General features: G+C 41.8%; 1 protein-coding gene across 1 annotated transcript in view; it reads left to right on the top strand.

Annotated features, from left to right (window-relative positions):
- Positions 1–263: 263 nt before the first annotated feature.
- The window catches only part of LOC306856598 (GTPase IMAP family member 8-like), a gene marked incomplete at both ends in the record, with an annotated part of 38,322 nt that continues 17,533 nt past the window's right edge, over positions 264–21,052 (top strand). Inside the window, 4 exons of the mRNA XM_079395960.1 lie at positions 264–330; positions 2,619–3,320; positions 8,918–9,214; positions 13,700–14,401. Coding sequence (XP_079252086.1) covers positions 264–330; positions 2,619–3,320; positions 8,918–9,214; positions 13,700–14,401 — 1,768 coding nt within the window. The remainder of the gene's footprint in view (positions 331–2,618; positions 3,321–8,917; positions 9,215–13,699; positions 14,402–21,052) is intronic.

Raw genomic sequence — 21,052 nt, 5'->3', positions numbered from 1 at the left:
CTTGGGCCCTAATAATAATCCTTAGAAGAACAATAGGGCCCTGCGCCTTACTGGCTTGGGCCCTAACAAGAAAACATACCCCAATACACAGTGCAGTGAATACGTCACTGGACGTAACACATCACAGAAATATATTTTAAAGTATAGTAAAATAGAAAATCATTATTTTAAATTGTGATAATATTTCACATTCTTATTTTTTCTGTATTTTTGATCAAATAGGCTAAATCCTTTCAAAAGCATTTACAATAGTAATTTTAAACATGGTGTGGAGCTGGTATACCCTCCATCGTACAGAACGCAGAGCACCTGGTGACCAATGCAGAGACGGTAAGAGAGAAAAACTCATTATTATAATATTCAGTTGACTCTTTTATTTGGTTCTCTCTCTCTCAGGATCTCTTGTCAGATTGGGACACTGTATGGACACATACTGGAAGCAGAAGATAGGGCTGTGTATCACCAGCAAAGTCACGATATGATACATATCCCGATAAAGGACTGCACTGAATTTCACCTCAGCAGAATTGAGTAAAACAGCTGTTTATTGAACACTATAGGGCTGTTGCTAACTACAGGCAGTTGACCTCTGCATTAGGAAGGGCCTCCATAACTCTACCACAGTACAAGATAATGGCATATGTTTCATGTTTACACTGGGCACTCCCCACCAGGTACAATATTCTGATTGCTTGTATCTTGTTTTTAAACCCATAATTAATAATGTACTCGTTCTAATAAATGTATAATACACTGTACTAAAATGACAAAAAAAATCATCTTTATATTGCTGGTAGGTTATCATTGCACAAATTAACACACTCTCTATGTTTAAAAATAAAAATGAGAAGCGTTCTAAACTAATGCACTGTCACTGTATCTAACACACACACACACACACTGATCACGTTGTGGCTGCACACAGACATTCAGGAACAATTTTTTTAGTGCTGCCCTGCAATTTTATCAACTAGATAGCTTAATTGCTCAAGAGCTATATTATCTTTCTCAACAAAGAGCTGGTAACGTCATTGTTTCTAAAGGAGTTAAAGGTACAGCTTCTCTGTTAATACGGTGGTAATTCATACATGCACAGCATCTCTCTCTCTCTCTCTCTCTCTCTCTCTCCTGTGAGCCGCAGCAGAAGGAATCAGTGAGAGAGGTTCTCACAAACACACAGGTGAGTCAGAGAAACTGGTTCAACCACTACAGAACGAGAACATATGAAGAAGAGGGTTGTGTTGAACCCTTTCCAAACTGTAGAAGCTGTGAGGGGACTGTGTTTAGTGTCCTGAAACTAATTAGCTAACATTTAATTTAATCACTTTTAAAATTGGAAAAAAAGGTTCAAGTAAAATCTATTTTATGAATGTTGTTGGTCCTGCTGTTGTTTTGACAGGGCATTGGTTTCTTCAGTGTTCATTCAGTGGAGCTGGATATGGATGGGATCTCAATCATTCAGAAGAGCTCTGAACATCCTGAACAGCAAGAGACATAAATCTCTAAACATTTTCATATAGATTTCTTTTATATTAACATTTGTGTGTTAACATCCTGAAGAGGAATGAACGAAAAAAAAATATTTTTAAATATGATATGTACATTTCTCTGTAAATTAAAAAACTTATTTCAGGCCATGTTGATCCTTGTACCTTTTACTTGTCTTTTGACTGTACTGTATAACATAAGTACTTACATTAAGATTAAATAAATACTTCTACAGCTTGCGACTGTTAAGAGTTACTTTTTATAGTAAGTATACAATGTCTTTGGGATTATGAGTAGTTTGGATGTTTGGAGTTGCCGGGTGAAATCACTTTTAAAAAAATAATTAGATTTAAATGTATTATGTCTTTTGAAAAAAATGCTTACACCTTAGTTTTTGTGTATGTCAAAAATAAGACATCAGCTTTACACTCTTCCGTACACCTACAGTATAGACCCGCCCCACATGCTTCACTGAACACAAAGTCCAGGAAAACATACAGGGAAATTTACTTGAATGGTAAACCTACATTTACACTGAAACTCCCACTGAGACGGTGTGAAATAAAATGGATTCAAGTAAGTATTTATTATTTTAAAAACTACTTGTCTTTCCCTTGTTATTTATTAGTAAAAATCACTTTTAAACTAAAACTCTTGTTGACGTGTTTTTAATACTTTCACTTTCATATTGGTCTACACAGGTAAGATTTTTTTATTATTATTAGACACTTGAGGCTTATTCTTCTTGTTTGTTTTTTTCTCTCTCTATTAAATCTCTTATATTTGTGAATGGCTCGTCATGTATAGCATTTCAGGTTTATTTGCAGAATGCAGTTGTGTATTTTCAAGTGACTAGGCAAGGATATGAAAGATTCCAGCAAATTGCAATTTAACTGAGATTTGAGTGTGTGTTTGTTTTCTGCTCATTGGGACAATTAAATGATTCTCATTTCTTTATAATACATGAACAAACGTTATTAACAAAGGATGATAATTAATTCTATGAAGGATGCATTTGTTTTATTAATAATATACATGTAATGATTAGCTTATTTTTACTACAGCTTTTTTTGTCAACTGATCAGAAGGCACAGGACATAGGAAGTGTGTTTGTTCTCTGTTTGTTGCAGGTGAAGCCCAACATCTCTCAGAGCTGAGGATTGTGTTGATGGGGTATAAAGGAGTTGGTAAGAGTTCAACAGGCAACACCATCCTGGGCAGAGAGGAGTTTGACTTGAAGAGATCTGCTCAGTGTGTGAGGAGACATGGAGAAGTAGCAGACAGACACATCACTGTCATTGAAGCTCCAGGATGGTACTGGGATTACACTGTAGAGGACAGTCCTGAGTTACTGAAACAGGAGATTTTGCTCAGTGTGTCTCTGTGTCCTCCAGGACCACACGCTGTACTACTGATCATACGTGTGGACACTGGATTTAAAGAGGACGAGAGAAAATCATTGCAGGAGCATCTGGATCTTCTCGGTGAGAGAGTCTGGAGTCACACTATAGTGCTGTTCACTCGTGGAGACTCTCTGTTAGACACATCTATAGAGCAGCACATTGAGAGAGAAGGACAGGATCTCCAGTGGCTGCTGGACAAATGTGGGAACAGGTATCATGTTCTCAACAATACGAACAGGAGTGACGACACTCAGATCAAGGAGCTGCTGGAGAAGATTGAGGAGACAGTGGCACAAAACAACAGCTGCCATCTTCAAATAGACAGAAAGATTTTACAGGAGATAGAGAGAAGAAGAACAGAGGAAGAGAGAGCAGAAGAACGAATGAAGAGGATGAAAAAACTGAGAGAAAACATCAGATCACAGATGAGTGAGTGAAAATTTAGTTTTTATGAAATTAGTTACAACAACAGCACACAAACACCAACTCTATGCACGCAGACTGCCTACATATTTCAGTTAAAATCCCAATCCTGCATGGCCTTGTCCCATAGTAAACAGTAATAGTAGTTGCAAACTTGGGAACAATTTGTGACTATTGTGATGGTTACACATTCTGCTTACTATAAGTAAGTTTGCAACTAAATATCAACTATCAGTCATTAGAGTAACCTATTAGTAGACTGTCTGCTTAATATCTGCTAACACTTTATTTTGATGCTCCCCCAAAATACATTCTACTGCCTATGAGTAACTTTGCAAGTATGTGTCCATTTATTCCACTAACCCTAACCTAACAGTCTACTAATACTTTACTAATATTCTTGGAGTTAGTTTACATGTAAGTTACTTATTAGGGCCTGAGCACCAGTGGTGCGAGGACCCTTTTGGAATGGCTCAGTTTCTTCTTCTTCTCCAAAATGAATCAAATTTTTGAGGGCCTAAACATGTATGAAAACTTTGCTCACTTTTGGAAACTTTACACACGCACCAGAAGTGGTGAAAATTGACATCTCAAGATTTTTCAAGATTCAAGATTTTTATTAGTCACATACACAATTATACAGAGTATAACCAGCAGTGAAATGTAGGTTACATGTACATGTATCTGATATGGGTTTCAGAAGTGGATGTGGCAAAATGGCTCAACAGCGCCACTTATACAATTTCAATGAAGTGCCTGTCGAGCTATGTTTCACATACATGTACATAATTTAGCAGACACATGTAACTAGGGTTGCCACCTTCAGCGAGGCTAAATAAGGGACATCCATTCACACCAGAAAAACAAAAAAAACACCAAGGACACAAATAATCAGTGAGGAACTCATAGCTCAATAACAAACATGAGAAAACAGTCTCCAGTATGTACACTTGCAACAGAACACATTAATATTTTTATTTTAAATTTTATTATAATTATTCATTATTATTAGTCTTTTTTGACAGCTGTTACTTGGAAGGGATGTTTTTTACTTGGAAGGGATGTACCTTTACTGCATTTCGTTGCCCTGTACCTTACATGTGCAATGACAATAAAGTTGAATATAATCTAATCTAATCTAATTTGTTGATTCAACTATGTGTTGGCCTTTGTAAAATATGGGACAAATCACATCCCGTATTGATTTGATACATGACGCATCATTTTACCGTTAAATACGGGACGATTCCCTATTTTAAGGGATGGGTGGCAGGCAACCCTACATGTAACACACCAATACTTACAAGAAAGCCATGTTTACCCTGGTACGAAGTCCGAAACCCAACAGGAAGTCTGTTATTTTTAATTTTCTCTGCAAGTTTTGTGCAATTTTTGCCATTTTCAGGCATTGTATTTAAATTAATTCTTTTTTAGAAATTTTAACAGAACAACACCAAATTTGGCCAGTCTAATGTAAAGCCCTTTGAGACGATAAATAGTGAAGATCTTGAGTTTTTGTTGAAGGACATGTCCATGGTGGCCTGACAAACTTTGATGTTTCGAGAAGTGTCCATTATAGGGGTGACCCCGAATAGTCGACGATTCGCTGCTTCGATAGCAGGAGTCTGATCCGACTCCCAATCTCAAAGTCAAATATTCGCGGGGTGTTATGATCTTCTATATGTGGGTGCTCAGTGTCTGATTTCACATAGAACTCCCGGTTTGCTCTCAATAAGTTAATACGCAACCTATTATGAAAATGCTGCAAATATGAATCTGAAAAGAAAGAAGCTTTAAATAAATATTTTAACGAGCGTGAATACATCCAACCACCCCTATAGATTTAAGTTTTACTTTCTATAATCCATGACCGACAGAGGAGCATCTTGGCGGCAGGGATTTAAATCTTTAACAAGACTCAAATTGACACAGGCAGAGTGAAAGACTGTTTTTTTTTTATCAGGTAGGGTACAAGTGATTTCAAAACATTTCGGCTGGTTTATATGTATATCGTGTATATATTATTTATCTCGTATAAGATGCATTTGGTTGAGTTACGCTGCAGTAAAGCGCTTTATTGAAGTACTACAGTGATTATGTCTTCAAGCGCGCAGCACGAGTAGTACAGACAACAATGCAGAAAAGTATGACTGGGACTGTCATATAGGCTACATAACATTATTATGATGCCGATCAGTGAAAACAGGCAGAGACAATGATAGCTTTAGCAATTAGCCTTACAGAGTGCCAAGAAGCTCTTTCAGAAAGGCAATTTGCAACAACCAAACGCGTGATACTTACTTTGTCTGGAGCTGACGTTCGCGCATGAAGTGTTGGTATTGATTCCTAAACATTTAGGAGATGTTACCGATTTTTTCCAGGATATTTCCTTCGAAAATGAAATTTAACTACAGTGTCCTCTGCTCAGATGAGGGGAGATTATGGTGACTCTTAAGTTCATTAGTGCATCCCAAAACACAACACTTGTAAAGCCTCTTTGGTGCTGACATTGTATATATCTCCAGTAATTGCTCCCTAATGAGAAAACTATCAATGAAACGCTGTGAATTTTTAGAGTTTAACTGCCGTGTTTCTGCACGTTGTTGTGTAAGGAACGCGTCCACAAAAGGAATTCATTCAAAGCCATGCAGACACGTTCACTTCTGCATTCAGGGCATTTTGTGCAGATAACCTATAAGTCGTGATATTAACGTTATGTTGTATAAATAACGAAGTGTATTCTATATGAGATAAATGAGTTAAATCCCATTGATTGAAAACCTGTTATATGCTTCACTCTACTGGTCACCTTCAGCACACACAGCTCAAAACAGAAATGCAGAACATTAATAACTGTCATACATAACGTTATATTGAGAGCACAATTGTAAAAAAAAATTGTGAATTTTTAGGGCTTTGCTGACGTTTGATGTTAACTATCTTTTAATCAAAACATAAAACATTATTTACCCCGTTTGTATCTGCGAGGCGTCTGATACACATTTTCCGTGTGTTAAAGTCAGTAATTATGGCTGTCGGATGTCTGACTTGAATCTTGGTAATGTATTTTGCCTCCACCCCCAAACATATGATTGGACTATCAGTTGACTATCAGCATGATTGGAAAATTCAAATTTGACTATGAAAATCCTTAGTCGGTGGACACCCCTAGTCCATTATACAAGGTTTCCGTCATTGTTCGAAAAAGCAAAAGCTAGGACAGAAAGGGATAAGGGATAAGGGATAAGAGAATAGAAAAAGTGAAGGCACAGATTTTTTTTCTTTTTTTTTTTATGAGGAGGCAGTTTGATGCTCACAGAAGAGATTGGTTGTTTTTTGAATATTGTAAGGGATTTGGCTGTACGGATGGAGTTAGGACACCAACAACAGGGTATGGTGAAAGAAAACATCCTGAAGAGTGATTTTGTGCCTCTCTGCAATGGGACCATGAGCTGCCTCTTGTTTGCTGATTGCGGGCTTCTGGAGGGGATGTAGACGCATAGGAGAGAGCGGAGGTAGGAGGGTGTGGAGCCCATGGCTGTTCTACAGGCATAGACCAATGTCGAACTTGATGTGAGCCGCAACCGGTAGCCAGTGCAGGGAGATCAAGAGAGGTGTAACATGGGCTCTCTTGGGCTCTCTGGCTGGGAAGATGAGAAGCTCTGTGTTTGTCAAGTTGAGATGTATGTGATGTTCATTCATCCATGCCAAGATGTCCGTCAGGCAGTCTGAGATCCGAGCAGGTACTGTTGGATCATCTGGTTGAAATGAGAGGTAGAGCTGCGTGTCATCAGCTGATATTTTTCCTACCAATGTAGCAATGGTAGGAAAAACCATGTGCCTGAATGATGGGTCCCAGTGATGTAGTGGATAAGAGGAGGGGCCCAAGAACTGAACCCTGAGGGCCCCAGTAACCAGTTGATATGATTTGGATACTTCTCCTCCCCAAGACACCCTGAAGGACCTACCTGTGAGATAAGACTCACACCAGTGGAGTGCAGTTCCAGTGATGCTCATTGATGAGAGGGTTGACAGAAGGATTTGATGATTAACAGTGTTGAATGCAGCAGAAAGATAAACCAGAATGAAAAGTGAAGATTTGGACTCAGCTCGTGCACTCCATAGTGCTTCGGTGACTGACAGCAAGGCGGTTTCTTTTATCCAGATTTGTCATTGTCCAGCTGGTTGTTCTGTGAGAGGAAGGAAGGCACTTAGTTAAATACAACATGTTTGAGTGATTTTGCTATGAACGGGAGGAGACTACACTGGCCTGTAGCTCTCAACAAGTGAGGTGTCTAGTGTCGGTTTTTTAAGCAGTGGGGTTACCCAAGCCTGCTTGAATGCAGTGGAAAAAATGCCTGTGAGAAGAGATGTGCTTATGATGTGTGTGAGTGAAGGCATAAGTGCAGGGGAAATAGTTTGTAGAAGACGGGGGAGGATTGTGTTTAGAGGGCAGGTGGTAGGGTGACTGGAGAAGATAAGCTTAGAGACTTCATCTTCTGTAAGAGGAGAAAAGGAGGAGAGGAGATGGATGTTGGAAGTTGATCCCCAGAGTTTAATTTGATGCTCACAGAGGACATCAGTTAACCAGGGGTTGGCGGGAGTATTACATGCCGATCTGCAGGATGTTACGTTTCCTTCCTGGCAGGCAGAATAAACTCAGGCAGACAGATATATCCAAAAGACGGGTTTAATAACAACGAACTTGCACGAGTAACATAGACAATAACCGACATAAACTGAACTGAACGGGGACTTTAAATAGGAAGTAACTAGAGATTAAACACAGGTGATGGGGATTAACCAATAATGACTTAATGATGGTAAATAAATCAACAAGCTGAGAACCAAAACCAAATAAGGAAACTCAGGAACACACAGAAAAGACAGAAAAATACAGAACTAAAGTCCATACATGTAACATTACTCCCCCCTCCCGGAAGGCGAGTCCCGTGCCGTAACAGTACTAATGGGAAGGGGGCACCCGAGGCGGCGACAGAGAGCCGAAGAGCCAGGGTGATGCCGAAGATCCGGAGGTCCACGGCGGAGCAGATGGCTTCGGCGACCCCGGCACAGGTGGAGATCCGGATGGCTGCGGCGGAGCCGGAGCGACAGAGGACAGAGGTGGAGCAGGGAAGGAGGAGCCCAACGGAGCCGGAGGGACGAAGGGTCGGGGCGCAGCCAAAGGAGTGTAATCCAGAGGTGCAGGTAGGGGGGCGACTGACCAATGCGGAGCCGGATGGACGAGGGAGCCCGGTGGAGCCAGTGGCCAGACGGGATCCGGTGGAGACGAGGAAGCTGGAAGGCATGGTGGAGCCGCTGGGTCGCCGGACTGAGGCGGAGTCTGGGTCTCGGAGGCTGCTGGCGGAGAAGAGGGAACCACCAGACTCAACGCCACAGGAGATGGAGATGGGCAGGCCAGCGGCGATCCCACGCCACAGATGGTGAGCTGAGGGTGAGCGGATGGGCTGACCATGTCCAGCGAGAGGGATATATCCAAGGGAACCAGATCAATGAGAGGCGGTGGGAGAGGGAGATTGGGTGGGATTTCTTGCCAGATGTTGATAGACGATGATGAACAAACTTGAATTGTTGAAACCCAGTCTATGAGATCCTCTTCCGACTCACCCTCAGCGGAGGCGGGATGGGCGGGGCTTCCTTTAGCCCCCACAGTCTCCACGGTAACCTCCACCGTCGCTTGCGCTGTCGGCTCACGCACCTGGTCAGACATCTGAGGCTCACACTGACGGGCGATCGTCCGCTCTGTCGCTCCCGATGGCGATGGCTCGACAACCGCGGCAGGCTCTGGCGCTCTGGCTCTCTGTCTGCGGTGGGCACTGGCAGCTCCGTGCCGCGAGTGGGTCCTTTCCGGAAGGGCTCTGGGTTGTCGGCGCCCACATGTGATCCCTGGGCTGGAATCCGCTTCCCCCAGGATGGATGCTGATCCGGCAATCCACAGCGCGCCGTTGATGTAGTCTTTCAGCGTCCAGCACGGATCAGCACGGGGCGTGAGGAAGCGGATCGCGACGTCCAGCCTGACCCAAAATCCCTCCATTAGGGTGAGGTCATCACATGTGGCGAGATGGCAAAGCTCCGCGAACTCGGCCACATACTCCTCCAGTTCTCGTCCACGTTGAAAAATAAATTTCACGGGGCCACGTTGATCGACGCCAATTTCAGCATCATTTTCAGTAACGGTCGGTTATTCTGTTACGTTTCCTTCCTGGCAGGCAGAATAAACTCAGGCAGACAGATATATCCAAAAGACGGGTTTAATAACAACGAACTTGTACGAGTAACATAGACAATAACCGACTTAAACTGAACTGAACGGGGACTTTAAATAGGAAGTAACTAGAGATTAAACACAGGTGATGAGGATTAACCAATAATGACTTAATGATGGTAAATAAATCAACAAGCTGAGAACCAAAACCAAATAAGGAAACTCAGGAACACACAGAAAAACCAGAAAAATACAGAACTAAAGTCCATACATGTAACACAGGAAATAGGACAGATATTTTCTAGGCAGCTATTTAGGGTTGAAAATAACTGTAGCACAATTCACATCTATAACTTTGTTATGATGATACCACAGAGGAAAGTCAAGAAGGAGAAAGAGACTTTAGATTTCGTCTAAACAAAACTGGCAGAGGGTTTGGTGTTGTGGAAGCAGGTAGATGTAGATTAAAAGTAATAATGGAATGATCTGAGACATGCAAGGGTTTGACCAAGATGTTATCTGTGATAGAAATGTATGTAAAGATGAGGTCAAGCTGGTTAGCTGATTCATGGGTACCTGTGGTGTTGAGCTGCCGAAGGTCGAAAAAGGCTAGGAGAGAATGGAAGTCAGTAGTATGTAACTTCTCAATGTGGATGTTGTAGTCACCAAAAAGTACTAGTGGGCTGCCATCCTCCTGGAATGACGACCACAGCATATCCAATTCTGAAAGAAAAGTTGTTGGAAAAATGTTTAATCCAGGTCTCAGTCAAACCTAAAGGCTGAGACACACCAAGCCGACGGTCAGCCGTCTGTTATAACGTCGGGCTGTTGGGGAGAGTCTGTCGGGCTAGTTTGTTTTGTGTGTTCCACTCGTTGGCTCTCGTCGGGCTCACGTCAGTGGCAGTTTGCCCTATCTAACTGGTATCGGGACCGTCGGGCCGTTGGAGCGAGTGAGAGCTCTGATTGGATGTTCGGTGTAGCGAACGAGTCCATGCCCAAGAATTAAAGTGAAATAATGAAAACAAGCAAGTAAATGAAAGCAGCACAGACAGAAGGCTGTTCTAATGTTACATGATCTTGCTCAAGCATTTTAATATGTGAATATTTTCATAAAAGCATGAGCCGCTTAAAATGAAGAAAGTTATCAGCATAACTGATTTTCTAAATGGTAAGCAAGTGCTGCTTTGTTTACGTTTGGAATATCTCCGTGTATCTCCTATATCCTTGTTTGGGTTTCTCCTTTTGAATGATGAATATTTACTATTGATAGCTGCTGATATGGACAGCTAACTCCTCTCACGCAGGCGCAGAATGCATGTGTTGGTTTGCAGTCGGCTGTAGTCTGTGCAGTGTGTTCAAATGCAGCTTTTTGGTCTGACAAGTGGCGACAACACCGTCTGCTTTCGTCGCCGTTAGTTCTTTGAAGTTGGCTTGGTGTGTCCCGGCCTTAAGAGACTGAGATCTGACTGAGTAGCAAAGGCTGGAATAAAGTCAGCTTCGTTGACAGCTGACTGGCAATTCCAGAGACCCATAGAAAAAGTAAGAGGTCCAATAGAAGTGTGGATAGGAGACAGGTTAGCATGATTGTGCTGCCTCCTGCGTGTTGTGTAAAAGTGTTTCCATTCAGAGACAGCAGGAATATGGTGTTGAAAGTGGTGAAAAGTGGAAAGGAAGGGAAGTAGAATAATGGAAAGATACTGTGCATTGTCGTTTCTGGGTTAACACGAGGAGGGCTGAACACGATATCTGACGCAGAACCGACTCCACTCAAATGCTTAGCTAACCTACTTGAGTGGATACAGCTGTCCACGCATTTCTAATTAGCACAGTAAAGCCTATAAATGCCAATAGCATGCAAATGGCTTGAAATTGAAACTAATGTCGTACAGTTTGCCAAATGCAAATTAACAGGCAGAAAAAAGTCTATTCGTAGATTATAATTACAGCTAATGGCAAACAACATGCACAATCAGCATTAAAATTTTAAATAAAATAAGCAGTAGACGAATCAATCCTCCCGGCTAGCAGAAATTTATTCTAAACGACAGAAACATAAATCTGTTATTAAGCAAAACACTTGCGCACTCTTGATGTGTCCACTGACAAATCGCTTTCTTCTGAGATTGGACACTGGTCAGCAACCTAAATTTAATTCATGTAGTACATTAACATTATGCAATAACAACAGCATATTCAGTGCAAATATTATTCATTCCAATCATAAATGGATGCTGCCTTATTGGAATCTTGTCCATTTTGTAAAGTTTCTATACCGGTACAGGGAATTAAAATCCACTAATCACATCCATATTTCTCATAACAGGTTCATAATAGATCATTCTATAATTACCTCTCTGCTGAATGGATGTAGGATGAAGCCTCAATTCTCTGCTCCCGGTGTCTGTGCTAATTCAGTCAAGTTCAGACCACTTGAAACTCGAAATAAAGATTTTAAGAATTAATTACTCAGAGACTGATTTAAAAGTTTAACGAATCACCAATACAATGGTTTTGTTTTATTTAAAAATACAGTAATTCATAAGCAAATAACAAAAAATAACAAACGAGAAGTCTTCACCACGCAATTTGCCGGCCACGTCCATCTCTGCCTTCAGCCTTTCATAGTCTTCCATCCACCTGTATCGTTCTTGCACACGTCGTCAAGACATACGTAATGTACTCACCCCCTTGTCATCCAAGATGAGGAGAGAAATGCTGAAATGTTTTCCTTAAAAAAAAAAAATTCTTTAGGACTGAAGAAAGAAAGACATGAACATCTTGGATGACAAGGGGGTGAGTACATTATCTGTAAATTTTTGTTCTGAAAGTGAACTACTCCTTTAAGGCTGACCAAGTAACTGATCTTGTAAAATATCTCCATCTACAGTTTGAGCCACAATCTACAAAATGTCATTATTAATGATCATTGTTTGTTTCTTCTCATGTCTACTGTTTCTGTCTTTCTCAGCTTTATTCATTCTTTAATGCATCCTAAAATTCATAGCGACTGCCATAAAAGTCACAGAGTTTTGCACCATTCTGATGAAGTAGCGATTTTTTTATTTGATTTTTTTTTGTCTAAAATGACCAAACAACACGGGCTAGAGTTATTTTTATAGCTATCTAAAAAGCTGCAGGCATTAAATGCCTTTTCTGAGGTAAATATCATGTTACATGACACATTGTTTACAAACTGTTTTATTAAAATCATTCTGAAACACTGATTGTGCGATTACACGAAACACAATACTCAACTGTTTCAACATGCCCTCTGATGTTTGTTCGTGTTTATTTCATGCTATAACTAGCAGAAGAGCAGAAGATGATCGCTTCATGTGGGAGAATACAGTACATGTTCACCAGTTCAGTTTGTTAAGGCCAGTGCTCATTCTTACTAAGGCTGACCCAAGATGAAAAAAAGTGCAATATGATACAATTTAAACTGAACAACACATAGAGACCCCTTTATTAATTCACTTCATGTTGAGAAGGTAGACTAAAAGTAAATGACAAGTGTAGCTGATTAGTTGTCCAAGAGGTGATTATTGAATCTTGATTAGAACATCCTGTATATCCTGGGAAACTGATACTGTAATCACATATTCCTTATATTCCATGTGAATCTGATGAATATAGGAATGACCCTCTGATTTGTGAGATAAACTGAGAGCATAAAGGATATGATTGTATGATTACCAATTTAAATGAAATAAGCCGTTTTTAAGCATTCTTATTATTGTAAGATTTTTAAACATTGCATCCTTCTAAATACTGTTAACTTTACCCCAGTTCCTATTTAAAGATAGACTTACTGAAATATATTTTTCACCCCAAAAAAAAAAAAAAAAATTTGCTGTTAATCTCAGGCCATCCAAGATGTAGGTCAATTTATTTGTATTTACAAAATTAGTACCAATAATCCATAGCCTCAAGAAAATGATTCTGAACCTTGAGTTTTCTGTTGCAAGATGAAATGTGGAGCAAGGAAATCACACTGATGCCATTGTTGTTTACAACAAAGAGGGAGGATGCATGTGCAAAAAAATGGCATCATCAGCCATTGTAATGCCAGGTTCTTTTAAACTGCTTTACTGATGGTTTCAAACTGCTGCTCAGTACAATATTTTGGGTCAGTGTTTTTGTTCTCTGTTTGTTGCAGGTGAAGCCCAACATCTCTCAGAGCTGAGGATTGTGTTGATGGGGTATAAAGGAGTTGGTAAGAGTTCAACAGGCAACACCATCCTGGGCAGAGAGGAGTTTGACTTGAAGAGATCTGCTCAGTGTGTGAGGAGACATGGAGAAGTAGCAGACAGACACATCACTGTCATTGAAGCTCCAGGATGGTACTGCGATTACACTGTAGAGGACAGTCCTGAGTTACTGAAACAGGAGATTTTGCTCAGTGTGTCTCTGTGTCCTCCAGGACCACACGCTGTACTACTGATCATACGTGTGGACACTGGATTTAAAGAGGACGAGAGAAAATCATTACAGGAGCATCTGGATCTTCTCGGTAAGAGAGTCTGGAGTCACACTATAGTGCTGTTCACTCGTGGAGACTCTCTGTTAGACACATCTATAGAGCAGCACATTGAGAGTGAAGGACAGGGTCTCCAGTGGCTGCTGGACAAATGTGGGAACAGGTATCATGTTCTCAACAATAAGAACAGGAGTGACGACACTCAGATCAAGGAGCTGCTGGAGAAGATTGAGGAGACAGTGGCACAAAACAACAGCTGCCATCTTCAAATAGACAGAAAGATTTTACAGGAGATAGAGAGAAGAAGAGCAGAGGAAGAGAGAGCAGAAGAACGAATGAAGAGGATGAAAAAACTGAGAGAAAACATCAGATCACAGATGAGTGAGTCAACATAGTGCAGCCATGGCTGTGTTTTGTTGTTCTGCTCTGTGTCTCTCTGTTCTGTCTGTTTTCATGTGGATGACGGACATTATTGAGAGAATCATAAAGGGTTACTTCACCCCAAAATTAAAATTTTGTCATTATGTTGTTCCAAACCTGTAAGCTTTGTTCATCTTTGGAACACAATTTAAGATATTTTGGCTTAAAACTGGGGAGCTTGTGACTGATTCCATTGACTGCCAAGTAACTCTCACTGTCAAGGCCCAGATAAGTATGAAAAGCATCAATAGTCCATCTGCCATCAGTGGTTCAACCTGAATTTAATGAAGCGACGAGAATACTTTTTCTGCGCAAAGAAAACAAAACAGCGATTTTGTTCAACAATTCGTCTCCTCCGTGTCAGCGTAGCACCATTTTGGAGATTATCCACAGGACACAAGCAGCGTACGCTGCTGTGTCGACCACGCCACACGGATACGCTGTTTGCGTTCAAATCAAAGTTGTGTTACTTACTTGGCAGTCAATGGGACAGTCACAATTGTCTTCCGATAAGACGAACAAAGCTTTTACGGGTTTGGAACGACATAATGACAAAATTTTCATTTTGGGGTGGAGTAACCCATTAAGATCTGACACAAACATCAGCTTCCAGTGACTCCTGGTTGGATCAGTGTGAAAATTACATTATCCTGACAGTTTCATCGATCCAACAGCAAATGTTGCTGATGTTTCTGGTGTTTGTTGGTCAAGATTACTTAAAAACTTTGCTTAGCATTTCATGATCATCATTTATTTCAAACATACAGACTCGTTGTCACATTGGGGTCCTGCTAACCTGTCAGGAGTCTTTTGAGATAATGACTGTACATTATCCATGACTTATTTTATGTAGACATTTTAGGGTCAATCCATCTCAAGTTGTCTAATGGAGGTTGCTTGACCATTTGCAATTTTTTTCTTTTTTCTTTTTTTTTTAAATTTGGTTTAACCACGGTGTAGTAACTTTAGAACTATTATTTTCATTTTAGCTTTTAGGGAATCATTCTTAAGATTCGATATTTATGATTAATTGATATTAATCAAAATGTCCAACTTATACATTATTAACGATACCTCATTAACGACTTGTCCAGCAAGCATTAAAATCAGTACGTTATCTCTTAACAATTCAGATTATTACTGTGGCCACAGTAATACAGAATTGATTAGGTAATGTTGAGCATGTTAATCTTAGCACAGGTAATTTTAGCATAGTTAACGCAATCTTTTGGCAAATAATTAAGATTTGAAAATTACACAGCAACAGACAGATTTCTTAATAGAATCAAAGTTTATTTCACTACTCTACCACAATACTAAGCTAAATAACACAAAACAGAAAAGGTTCTAAAAGGTTTAAGGTTCTAATGCTCGTTTTCAAGAATGCTCTACTTCAACCTGAGGGAGTCACAAGCATGGAACTTCACTATCTTTACTCTTAAAGATGAATACAACCAGTTTCCAACAGCGTTAGGAAATATTGTTTGTCTTTAAGTTGAGTTTTCGTTCCTTTCCCGGTCGAGGGGATCCCGGCGCGGATTGGCTGGTGATGCGTCGTCACTGGGGATGCCCTTTCGCAATTGGTTGGTTTCTCTGTGGAGTGATGACGCTCTTAGGAAGTTCGTTTCAGTTCTTTGGTTCAGCTGCTAAAGTTTCTTTAGAAGTTTGACTAAGTCTTGATCGTTGTTCATGCTCGGCCAGATGTTAATGACTGGAAGCGCTTAACAGCGCGATCAAAGCAGAAGACAAAGTTTCAACAACACACCCTGTTGGGTGCCTGTCTTTAACGGGCTGATTTCAGTCTGCCGCTTTTTCTGTTTGATCCAATCACACGCGTTTCTGTAGTGCGGAGCCCCGCCCCGCACGGCTCAGTTTTCCAAGCGTGAATCCTTTGTCAAATTATTCCATAACATGAAAATCCTAGCAGATTCATATAAGTGTTTTAATCATACATTATGATGAGAAAAGTCACTTTTCATCCACACCAGATTATTGCTGACGCAACTAGCTTTCATTCGAAATCAAACATTACGTATTTGGCGTGCACAGGGTACATACCTTAATTTTATGTACTTCATGGGTTAATGCATCGATTAAATTATCCTAAATTCTAAATAAATCACACCAAGCATGTGAAACTAAACAATAGTGATCGTGAGACATTAGACATCGAAAGATTACAACAATACCATTGATTCCAATAACACAGCAAGCTTATAAATGACATGAAATACAACCTTAATATATATTGTAAATATATTGTATACATTGTTTTGAGTATATTGCTTCAATAGCAGAACAATTATAATTTGTCCCTTTTGAAATGCTTAAGCACAGGTTTTGAGTCTCTTTGTCTGTTAATAAGCAGAAAAGGTGCGTTCCTGGAATGTGAAGAGGAGAGAGGAGAGTTGTCTGAGACATGAGACTATCACGTTTGGGGAGACCTGGAGATTTTCTTAGCTCGGACGTGTGTAGTAAAAACATCATCTTTGTTAATACCATCATTGAATTAATGCTTTAATAGTTAGGATATCAGGGAGGGTCTGTGCTGGAGTTTTTCCAGATGCCAATGTCTTTGCCCTTTTTCTGGTTGAATTATGCTTAAGTGATAAGAACGTCCTGTTCTGGAATTTGTCCAGATGTTCCCTCAAAATTATCCTGGATTTTAGAGGTCTCCTGAGATAAGGAGATTTAGGGCAGGATGCTTGGGCACGGTGCTAGTCGTAACTAATTTTACGGCCACAGATAGTGAAAAGAGCAAATAATAATAAGGGGAAAATAATAATAGATATAGATATAAATAATAAAATAGAATAGAAAATCATCTGTGCAAAATATGCTTTTCCTTTATGTGGCCTTTGCCTGTAAGCATGTCTCAATTTCAGCTCTGGGGCAATAGAGAAATCACTCACAGGAGGCGGGTCTGTGTAATAGTTTAGCCAATCAGTTCCTCAAATCTAATCCAAAGAGGACGATTATTTTATTGTCCCATAAGGAGCCACTGCTACACTCAGGACTAGTCTATGATGGTTGGATAATGTAAACCAGTGTCTCTCTAGCAAAAGTTTGATGGAAGACTATTGTAAGGTAAAGACGATTGTGTTTTTTAGGAGCTCTTAAATATATATATATATTTATTTATTTATTTTTTTTTTACTGCCAAGTATGGTGACCCATACTCGGAATTCGTGCTCTGCATTTAACCCATCCAACGTGCACACACACAGCAGTGAACACACACACACACAGCAGTGAACACACACCCGGAGCCGTGGGCAGCATTTATGCTGCGGCGCCCTGGGAGCAGTTGGGGGTTCGGTGCCTTGCTCAAGGGCACCTCAGTCGTGGTATTGAGGGTGGAGAGAGCGCTGGACATTCACTTCCCCCACCTACAATCCCTGCCGGCCCGAGACTCGAACCCGCAACCTTTGGATTACGAGTCAGACTCTCTAACCATTAGGCCACGACTTCCCATATACATACATATACGAGAATAGAAAGGACATTTAAATAAATAAGCCTAAAGAAAAACAATAAATAAATAAACAAATAATAATAGTAATAATAATAATAATAATAATAATGTGGTATAAATCTGGAACCGAAGATTTATGCTACTTTATTTATTTATTTAAAAATCTCTAAACAAATGTAACACATTTTTTACTCCCACTTTTTGCTGTCACACTGTTTAAACACATTGTGGATTATGAAAACTAAAATATAATTTTAATTTCACTTTAAAAAAAAGTTGTAGAAAAGTTTTATGAGAATTATCCTCAAATTTAAAAATGTGACTCAAATCCCGTTATAAATGTCCCTGAATGTGGAACTTTGTTCTTGATCATTACATTTGGCCTTAAATTATAAAGCAAGAATGTGCAAAATGTTTATATATGTTACAGTTTTCCTTGATTGCTAATACATAATTCATGAAACAATTAACCATTTTCTCACAACTATAAACACAATTTCAAAACTACACACCAACTTGTACAATCTTCAGACTTCCAGGTCAAAATCAAATATTTTGGTCAAAAACAAATTCTCTTTTGTCATAATCTAACTTTGGCCTCAGATTACACAAAAACCTGTCAAATAAAGCACTCTAGTGAGATTAATTTAAAACACTGTTACAAAAAACTCCTTTTGGCAATCAGGAATTAGTGCAATTAGGAATTAGGAATTAGTTTACATGCACCAGCACTTACTTGCCTACGTCTGTTACACTATGACTGATTCATTTGGCCCAATTTTCCAAACCATTCATACAGTTCTCCAAACAAAGACACGTTTCTTAAAACTTTTAACACATTTCAACTGTTTTCACACACGTTCCAATTTGCTCAGTGTTTTCTGCAAAACTCTAAACAAAAACGCCATCATTTTGCACAGGTTTAGCCAAATTCTCATTCAGAAAACACAAACACAATGTAATTAACTCAAGCATCAAAAAATAAACATAAATCGCACACATTTATCCCTGTGTGAACATTCAGTAGTAAAACTGATGACACACAGGTCATGATCTCAGGATGATACGAACAAGAGCACAAGTGATTGTGTTTTGGAAAATGAATCCTGGTAGTGGGAAACAAAGACGAATAGGAGGAGAAAAGAAAAATGAAGGGGATGAGGTCTAAGGTCATTTATTCATGATGTCTTCAGTGTCTGGGTCTCCAGCATGCTGAAGCTGCGTTCGTGGATGACTCATGCGCCTGTTGTGGGCGTATGAGCATGACATCGCTTCGATCTCGCCTTTCCTTTCTGAAAGGATTGACACCCTCTGCCGCAACCGGCCCGGTCTCTCTGACTCAAGCAGAGGACCGCCGGCTGGCGCTCTGGGAGATCTGAGGGTCACAGTAAGAGCCTCTCCGCCGGGTACGTCCCCACGGACCTCTTACTTCTCACGCAGCGAATGTCCCGTCCAGCTCCCGGGTGATTTTGCTGGTTCGTCCCACGGGGCGCCTAGCATTTATTTCGGTGCGCCGCCCGAGGATAGAATGTTGATCGCAGCATCGGGGGACGGGTTTACGTCCTCTGAGGATGAAGTTTCAGTGGGGCTGCCCCCCTCGGGTGTGGTCGCCACCGCTGCACCGGACCCAGAGTTGACGGCCATGCTTGCCCGGGCAGCCGTGAGCATCGGTCTGGAGGTCAACAGACCGCCCAGTCCCGAGCCCTCGCAGCTGGATGATTGGTTTCTCGGAGTGGCTACTCACAACCGCGTTCCACTCCGGTGCCTTTCTTCCCAGAGGTGCATGAGGAGCTGACGAAGTCGTGGATTGCCCCTTTCATGGCCAGAAGCCGCTCGTCTGTCTCCTCCGTCCTCACTACCCTCGATGGCGGGGCTGCCAGGGGGTACGCAGGCATTCCCCAGGTGGAGAGAGCAGTCGCGGTGCATTTGTGCCCGTGAAACCCCGCCACCTGGAGGAATCGCCTGCGTCTCCCGTCCAAAGCCTGTAAGTTGACGGCCGTTCTGGCGGCCAAGGCTTATAGCGCTGCGGGCCAGGCAGCCTCTGCCCTGCATGCCATGCTCTACCATGCATGCCATGGCTATCCTGCAGGTTCACCAAGCCAAGGCACTTAAACAAATGCACGAGGGTAGTTCCGACCCGGGGTTGATGCAGGAGCTGCGCACGGCGACTGACTTCGCTCTACGAGTGACGAAAGTCATGCCGCGGTCTCTCGGGAAGGCGATGTCTACTATGGTAGTCCAAGAGCGCCATCTCTGGCTCAACCTGGCAGAGATGAAGGATGTTGACAAAGCACGCTTTCTTGACGCTCCCATCTCCCAGGCTGGGCTGTTCGGCGACACTGTCGAGGGCTTTGCCCAGCAGTTCTCGGCAGTGCAGAAGCAGACAGAGGTGATCGAGCACATCCTACCCCAGCGCGATGCACCGTCAACCGCTGCCCCCGGGTCCAGGCCTCCGTCTGCTCGTCGCCGTGGGCGCTTCTCTGCGTCCTCCAGAGCTGCTCCGCCCCGTGCCGAACACCTGGGCCTGTGCGTCGGGCCTCTCGCAGAAGGGCGGCGCCCCCCGCGTCCCAGCCAGGCCCCAAGTCGTCCAGGAGATCGACAAAGCGGCCCTGATGCGGGCAACCCGGAGATGTTGGAGTTTGCTTTTTCTCAGGAGACAGCGAGGACAGCACCGCTCCTTACCCCGGAGGAGGGCCGGGTGGAGAATCTTGTGTTACCTTTTGTTTCTGTTCTGCCGTTGCCCCAAGGGCCAGCGGTACCCACAATTTCACAGAAAGAGCAATTTCCTTTTCCTCCGGGTTATCAGGTTCACGCGTGTGCGACGACGCCTCCTCACTCTCGCCCGCGACCCATCTTGTCAGCGGCCAAGAGAGTGCGGTTCGGGGACGCAGTACCTCTAGCCAGTCCCCCTTGGAACCCAGGGAGTTCTGTATGGATGCTTCAGAACGCGCTGCCTTCTGTACCATCCAGCTCTACTGAGCGTCGATTGTGCCATTGGAGCCCCTTGCACGGCGATTTGACCCGGCTATGCGATTCAGTTCGCCAGGCGACCTCCCAAGTTCAGCTGCGTTCTCAAGGCCTCAGTGGTATCTCGGAACGCTCCTGCCTTTGCGAGGAGATTGCTGTCCTCCTGGCAA

Source organism: Barbus barbus, assembly GCF_936440315.1.
Source record: "Barbus barbus genome assembly, chromosome: 37".
Classification (NCBI taxonomy): domain Eukaryota; kingdom Metazoa; phylum Chordata; class Actinopteri; order Cypriniformes; family Cyprinidae; genus Barbus; species Barbus barbus.
This window is presented reverse-complemented; position numbering and strand designations above follow the sequence as displayed.